At 37.2% G+C, this 7,782-nt stretch overlaps 1 protein-coding gene across 1 annotated transcript; it reads right to left on the bottom strand.

Annotated features, from left to right (window-relative positions):
• Positions 1 to 2,214: 2,214 nt before the first annotated feature.
• LOC115878295 lies at positions 2,215 to 2,937 on the bottom strand. Its single transcript, XM_030894751.1, has one exon. The coding sequence runs from the start codon at positions 2,935 to 2,937 to the stop codon at positions 2,215 to 2,217; it is 723 nt and encodes a 240-aa protein (XP_030750611.1).
• Positions 2,938 to 7,782: the final 4,845 nt, after the last annotated feature.

The following is a 7,782-nucleotide window of genomic DNA, read 5'->3' as shown; positions in this document are numbered from 1 at the left end:
AGGGAGGAACTCGCTGCTCAGTGCTTTATCAGCGGACTGAGGGACAACGAGTTACAGACGGCGCTGCAAATATCCCGATTTTCTACAAGCAGCGAAGTACTGGTCAGGGCGCTGGAAATTGAAGCTGCTTTTAGCGCCATCCCTAGACCGAAGATAAGATCGGTACCGGTCGAGGAACAGCCCGAAAGCACACACAGAGGTTTGGAGGAGATGTGTAAAAAAGTCGACAAACTATGTGAGCTACTAATAAACAAGGGAGTCAACAACACCCAGATAGAGAACCAGAAAAGATCCCAGGACAAAGGTGCTCTAAATGTGGCAGGAATGGCCACATCAAACGGGATTGCCGCGTTCAAATGCGATCCCGGTCACCATCCAGAGAACGTAGGCACCAGGAAAACTAAAATCAGTCAATACTAAGGGGCGAATATTGACTGGGGAGAACAGAGCCCCCAGGATTTTTTCCATTAAGAGTTTAGGAAGAACCGCTGACAGTTTGGTGATCGACGGGAAGGTCAATTGTAGAAGAATCCGAATGACAGTGGACACTGGCGCTATGGTATCGTTGGTGCGGGCTAACTCAGTGCAAGGGTTGAAGTTGATGCCTCTGAAAAGAAGAGTGTGTTTACGTACAGTTACGGGGGAAATGACCGTTGTACGGGGAAAGGCTATCGTCGAACTGAAGTTATGAAATTTGAAGTTCCAGCATAGCGTTTTAGTGGCAGATATTGAAGATGATTTCATCATGGGTATGGATGTTATTCGTCAACATGGGCTGTCGTTCGATCACCAGAGAAACATCCTAAATATCGGAAACGAAGAGTTCATGTTATCTCCAGACGAGGGACCAGGAAGAATGGATGTAAGATCAGCGGAAACTGTGGTGATACCTGGTAATACCGAGAAGATCGTATTCGGTAAAGTGGGGAAAATCGCCGGTGCTGTGTTGGACTGGTACAAAGTAGCGACAACAAACAAGATAGGTACTTAGTAGGAAAGTCATTGGTGAACACCAACAAAAATATACATATCAGAATTTCGAATTTTTTCCCGAATTGTGTCAAGATCCAAAAAGGTGACAAGATAGTCATCTGCGAACCTGTAAGAAGTGTCACACGATGTGATGAAGTGTCATCAGCTGTTATACAAATGGCATCCATCCAAAGAAACACTAAAACATCTAGAGCAGCCATGGGATCACCTAACACCTGAGGAGAAACAGAAGGCCAAGCAGTTCCTGCTAAAGCATGGCAGTATTTTTGAGAACAACAGTTGAAGAACGGATTTTTTGAAGCACCGGATTAATACTGGTCATGCCCAGCCGATTGGACAACGTCCTAGAAGGGTGCCCCTTTCCAAACAACAAGAAATTGAGACAATGGTAGATAAGATGCTAGAAGATGGAGTTATCGCAGAATCATCGAGTCCATTTGGTCAATCTCCTGTTGTTTTGGTGACGAAGAAAAATGGTAGTACACGATTCTGCGTGGATTATCGGAAGCTCAATGACGTCACTAAGAAGGCCAGCTACCCACTTCCACGTATAGACGACGCGTTAACCATACTGGCAGGTTCGTGCTGGTTCTCCACTCTCGACTTAAAGAGTGGATACTGGCAAGTTGGTCTGGACGAGGAAAACAAAGTGTTACAGGCGAGAATTAAGGGGCTCAGTTCATTAGGGTGAGTTAATGTATCAGGACAGTGGGCACTCACCTTTATTCCCGTTCTGGACTCGTACCTGTTGATTTTTTGCTTGAACAAAACACTTGAGGATAGCGCGCGCTTGGAGGTGTACACTGTGTACTCGGCCGATCTTGTCACTCTACGTACTCGACTACGGCTACGTACCCACTGAGGTTTTTCAGGTAAAGGATGGGAGGAAGGGATAGAATCCAACATACCGCCCACCAAAATGAAATATTTTCCATTTTCGTTTGAGAATAGTAAAGTAAAATAAAAAAAAAGTGAAAAAAATGCGTTATGTTTAAAAGAAAGTAAGAGTGAAATTTATGAAGTTAAATTAGAGGAAATTTAGAAAAAATGCATTATTGGGGTTAATGCATGAGTGTAATTTAATTAAATATTAAAGAGTTTACATTTGTTATAGAGTAGAGAAAAGTAATTAAATAAGAGATGTTAATTATGTTTATAATGAGATTATGTTTTTTTTTGCGATTATGTTTTTTGCGATTATGTTTTTTTAGAGAGTAAATTTTAATTATGAGATTTGCAGTAAGGCAGTGGGCATATCTTTGTCACTGGTCTTTTAAGAATGCCTTTTGCTGTTTTTAAAGTAACCACGCGTGTAACACGATCATGGCCCGGGTGAATCTCTAAGACTCTTCCAATGCTCCATTTGAGCGGAATAAGATTATCATCCTTTATTAAAACAACCGAGTTTATTTCTATTGGAATAGTAGAGTCATTCCATTTAGCTCTTTGTAAAAGTGTTTGAAGGTATTCTTTAGACCATCGGCTCCAAAAGCTTTGGTGCAAGCGTGATATCAACTGCCAGCGAGAGAGATGATTTAATTTTATCCCGGAAAGATCATCTTTCGGAGGGGCGTTTAACGGCTCTAGGGTTAAAAAATGTCCTGGAGTAAGAACTGACAAATCATTAGGATCAGAGCTTTGTGGACACAATGGACGAGAATTAAGCACTGCTTCTATTTGAACCAGTAGCGTATAAAATTCCTCATACGTGAGCAATTGGTCACCAATGACCCTTTTAATGTGAGTTTTTACAGACTTTATTCTTGCTTCCCACAGGCCACCAAAATGAGGCGCGCTTGGAGGATTGAAGTGCCAGGAAATTTGTTCTTGCTCAGCGGCGGATTTTAGCATATTAATCAGTTCTCTAGAAGCTCCGACAAAGTTCGTTCCACAATCGGAATAAATATGATTGCAGCGACCTCTACGAGAAATGAATCGACGCATTGCACCCAGAAAAGTCTCGGAGGAAAGGTCGGAAACCAGTTCTAAGTGCAAAGCTTTGTGGCCATGCACACAAATAAGCAAATATAGGCTTTACAGGACTTAGCACCTCGTGCACGATATCTTAATAAAGAGAATGGACCACCATAGTCGCATCCAACTTCAGAGAAAGGTTTTACTTGAGAAAGTCTTACAGCAGGAATATCTCCCATAATAGGAGGCTGAGGCATTACTGGATTAGCGCGAAAGCATTGAGGACATTTAAAGAGAACACTACGAATTGTTTTTCTAGCAGAAACAATCCAGTATTGTTGAGCGAGAATATAGTGAAGAGTTTGGGGACCGGGATGCAAATAGAGTTTATGAGTATATTCTATGAGTAGAGTAGTAAATTTATGATTATTGGGTAAGAGTGCGGGATGTTTTTGAGAGAAATTTAGAGAAGCATTGCGCAAGCGACCACCAACTCTAAGAATTCCATTGGTGTCGATAAAGGGGGTCAATTTTCTTAAGTATTTAGGTAGAGATTTGCAATTATTTATTAAGAGAATTTCCCTAGCATAATATTGTGATTGAACACATTTAATAATACATTCTAGAGTTTCATTTATTTCAAATTTCGAGAGAGGAGAGGTTTTACGAGATTTAGAATGTCGAGTATTATAGAGAAAGCGTCTGCAAAACGTGACAATATTTATAATTTTAGAGAAAGAAGAGAACTTTTCAAAGAGAGTATCAAACAATGAGGGCTGTGAAGTACATGTCAATATAACTTTTCGTTGTTCTTCTTCAATTTCAGGGAAAGTAAATTGATTGCGAGCCAATAAGATTCCGGTTGGCTTAGCCATGGAGGTCCCGCCCACCATAAGGCATTGTCGAGTAACTCGCTAGGTTGAAGACCACGAGAACCTGGATCAGCGGGGTTGTCTTTGGAGACTACATGACGCCAACAAGAAGGAGGTAATTTCTCTTGAATTTGGGAAACTCGATTGCTTACAAAGGTGTTCCACTTATATGGTTCACTTTTAAGCCAATGCAAAACAACCATCGAGTCGGACCATGCAATCGTACTAACATTAATAAGTTTATTAGAAAGAGAAGTTCTAACGAAATCAATTAACCTGGTCAGAAGTAAGGCTGCACAGAGTTCCAGTCTTGGAATTGAGATTTTTTTGAGTGGAGCTACTTTGCCTTTAGCGCAGACAAAATTTGTTTTTACAGAGTTATCTGGAAGAATTATCCTAAAATAAATTACTGCACAATAGCCTTTTTCACTAGCATCACAAAAACCATGTACTTCCAGGGATAAATATTTGAGAGTGAGAAAATATCGAGGAACTTTGAGAGAGAAAATACAAGGTAATTCTTGAACGAGTTGATGCCAAGATGTAGCAATGTTATTGGGAGCAGGACATCCCAATTTATATCTAACTTCCACAAATCTTGTATAATCAGTTTTAGGTGAAGAGTGAGAGGAACTAACATGCCACAGGGATCGAATATGCTTGCGAGTTGTGAAAGAATATTGCGTTTGTTACAGATTTTGTTTGTCAAGGACAACGCTGGTGAATCAAAGAAAAATTCATCTGTAGAGGGATTCCAGTTTAGTCCTAGAACTTTAGAGGAAGAAAGAGAATTTATATTTAAAGAGAGAGAAGAATCCATTTTGCATTCATTTGGAGATAACTGAGAAAGAAAATCTGAGCTATTCTAAGTCCATTTTCTAAGTTCAAAACCGCTGTGTTTGAGTATAAAAATGAGATCGCGTTGAATTTTTATAGCAAGAGAAAGAGAATCGCAACCAGATATAATATCATCGACATACGTCTCCATATCTAAAATCTTTGATGCTTCGGGATATTTTACTAAATTTTCTAAAGCAATTTGTTTTATAACTCGAATGGCTAAAAATGGGCTACAGCTTAAACCAAAAGTAACACGAGTAAGTTTGTATTCTTGAATGGGCTCATTAGGGTAAAATCGCCATAAAAATTTTAGGTATTAAGTATGATTTTCATTAACAAGAATTTGACTAAACATTTGTTTAATATCGCTAGCAAATACAATAAAAAGCGATCTAAATCGAAGCAAAATAGATAAAATATCTGACTGTAATTTTGGCCCAGTTAAGAGAGTGTCATTCAAAGATTTATTTGTGTAATCTCGAGCGGAAGCATCAAAAACAACTCTAAGTTTGGTCGTGAGACTATCTGGTCGGATTACGCAATGATGAAGCAGATAATAAGAATAAGCGTTGGGAGAAGGATTTTGCACGGCAATCATATATTGAGAATCTAAATATTCACGCATGTAATTAGAATATTGAGAATAAAGTTGGGGGTTTCGAAGCAATCGTTTTTCGAGCGAGAAAAATCTACGAAGGGCGACATCTCTAGAACCTTCAAAGACGGTTCCAAAGTTTTAAATGGTAAGAGATACTTTATAACGTCCAGAAGAGTGCGTGAAAATGTTTTACAAAAAGTGTTCTTCGGCAAGCTTTTCATCTGAAGAAAGCGTCGAGGATTGTGGAACGTCCTCTAACTCCCAGAATCTTTGAAGTGATTGATCCAAGGAAGCATAAGAGGTAAGAAAGTATGAGTTTACAGAGAGTGAAACACTAGATGTTTTAACTCTTCCTGTAATTATCCATCCAAATATAGTTTCTAAAGCGACGGGTTGATCTGGATCTGAGAGGAGTTTGTTTCCTGTTATCAAGAAACCATAAATATCTGCACCCAAAAGTATATCTACGGGTTTAGAGAGGTGAAAGTTGGGATCAGCTAAGGGCAATTGAGAAAACTTTGAGAACTGTTCAACGGGAAGAGAATTAATCGGTAAATTATCACTAATTTCGTTTAATATAATAAACTCCAAGGAGTAGATCGGATCAGACTTTCCAATAGGTTTAATGTTGCATCTAACACCGTGAGAACCTTTGGAAATATTTTTCCCGATGCCACACAATTGGATGGGGAGGAAAAATTTAGATAAACCTAATTTATTAAAACAAGATTTTGAAATAAAGTGACTTTCACTTCCACTGTCAATTACAGCGCGTATTACATGAAAATTACCCCACGCATCTTGAACATTGATTAATGCTGTAGAAAGAAGAGCTTTATTCTTATGTTTTGCAAATAAATTTGTAGATACAACTTCTGAGATAGAGCTGCTTGCTTGCAGAACTGGAAGAGTTTGCGATGAAGTGGATGGAGGAACGTTTACAGGAGTTGTTATTTGACCTTCGAAATGTAAAAGCGAATGATGTTTTTTGCCACAAGTTCGGCATGAGGAACGAGAATTACAACTCTTAGAAGAATGTCTAGTGCCGAGACAGTTTGAGCACCAACTTCGGGATTTAATTAAATCATATCTCTGTTTTGGAGTAAAAGCAATAAAATCTGGACAGTTATAAATAAAATGATCCTTGTTACAAACTTGACAAGTTAAATTTTGTTTCAACTGAGTGTTGACAACAAAGGAAGAGGTAGGTTTATTTTTATAACTTTTTTGTGAATACTTCGTTTTAGTTTTGTCATAATTACTATTTTTATTAAAATGAGAAAACGATTTAGTTAGAGAGATTGTATCTTTAGCTGAACATTGTTTTTCTAAAAATTCAATGAGTGTATCGTATGATTTGAGGTATAGCATATCTTGTGATAAAACAGAGCCACATTCCAGTTCAAAATTAGTTTGCAAAATTTCTGGAAGTCTATCATAAATCATATTAAATAGCACAAAACTCCAGCTCTCTGTGGGAAAACCCAAGTTATTTAAAATTGTAATATTACGAGTATAAATATCAATCATATTTCTTAGAGCTTCATGATTATTTTCGTTAGAGATGGGCTTAATATTTTCTAGAGCCTGCCAGTGAGCTTTTGCAATCAAACGTTTCTTATCGTACTTATTTTTTAAGGCTTGATATGCTATATTATAATTTTGATTGGCAAGTGGAGTACTAGATACCAAAGCTAAAGGAGGACCTCGTAAGAAACTCACTAGATAGTTGTATTTCGATATATCACTAAGAGACGAGTTACAGTGTATAAGAGAATCAAACATATCGATAAATGTTTGCCAATGTTTAAATTCACCATCAAAATGGGTACCTCAATTTTAGGAAGTTTTACCGAACATTGAGCAGTAGTGTTTTGTAATTGTGTAGTATCCAGCTCCGATTTCGTATGCGGAAATAAATTTGTGAATAATGCTTCAATGTAAAAATAATAATCATTAAATTCAGTTTGAATTTTGACATGAGGATCAAAATCGCCATTATCCTGTGCGGAGACTAATAAAATTATATTATTATGAATCTTATCAAAAGTTTTATAAATATCTTCTAAGTGTTTTGCTCTACATCTAAAGTTAGGGTAAAAATTTGGATCTTCAAGAGCTTGATCAGCGGATTTTTTAAGTTCTTTAATTTTAGTAAGTTCTACAGAGCGTTGAGCTATAAGAGTTTTTAATTTGCGAGCGTCTGCAGACATAGCGAAAATGAGTATAATAATTAATTAGAGCGTAAGAGAGAAATGGAATGCTATAAAATGAGAAAATAAAATATTATAGAATATTAACTGAGAGAGAGAGAGAGAGAGAGAGAGAGAGAGAGAGAATGATATATTCTACAATAGAATATTATATGAGAAAATAATTATTATATTTTTACCTTATAAGGTGAGAAAATAAAATATTATAGAATATAATAATTAACTGAGAGAGAGAGAGAGAGAGAGAGAGAGAGAGAATGATATATTCTACAATAGAATATTATATGAGAAAATAATTATTATATTTTTACCTTATAAGGTGAGAAAATAAAATATTATAGAATATAATAAT

The sequence above is a fragment of the Sitophilus oryzae genome, unplaced genomic scaffold (genome assembly GCF_002938485.1).
Source record: "Sitophilus oryzae breed Bouriz unplaced genomic scaffold, Soryzae_2.0 scaffold_1508_pilon_pilon, whole genome shotgun sequence".
In the NCBI taxonomy this organism is placed as follows: Eukaryota; Metazoa; Arthropoda; class Insecta; order Coleoptera; family Curculionidae; genus Sitophilus; species Sitophilus oryzae.
The sequence above is the reverse complement of the archived record's forward strand: the minus strand, read 5'-3'. Positions and strand labels throughout refer to the sequence as shown.

What these genes read in the sequence shown, in the direction of transcription:
- LOC115878295 (XM_030894751.1), bottom strand. Translation starts at nt 2,937, where the DNA reads ATGCGTCGATTCATTTCTCGTAGAGGTCGCTGCAATCATATTTATTCC.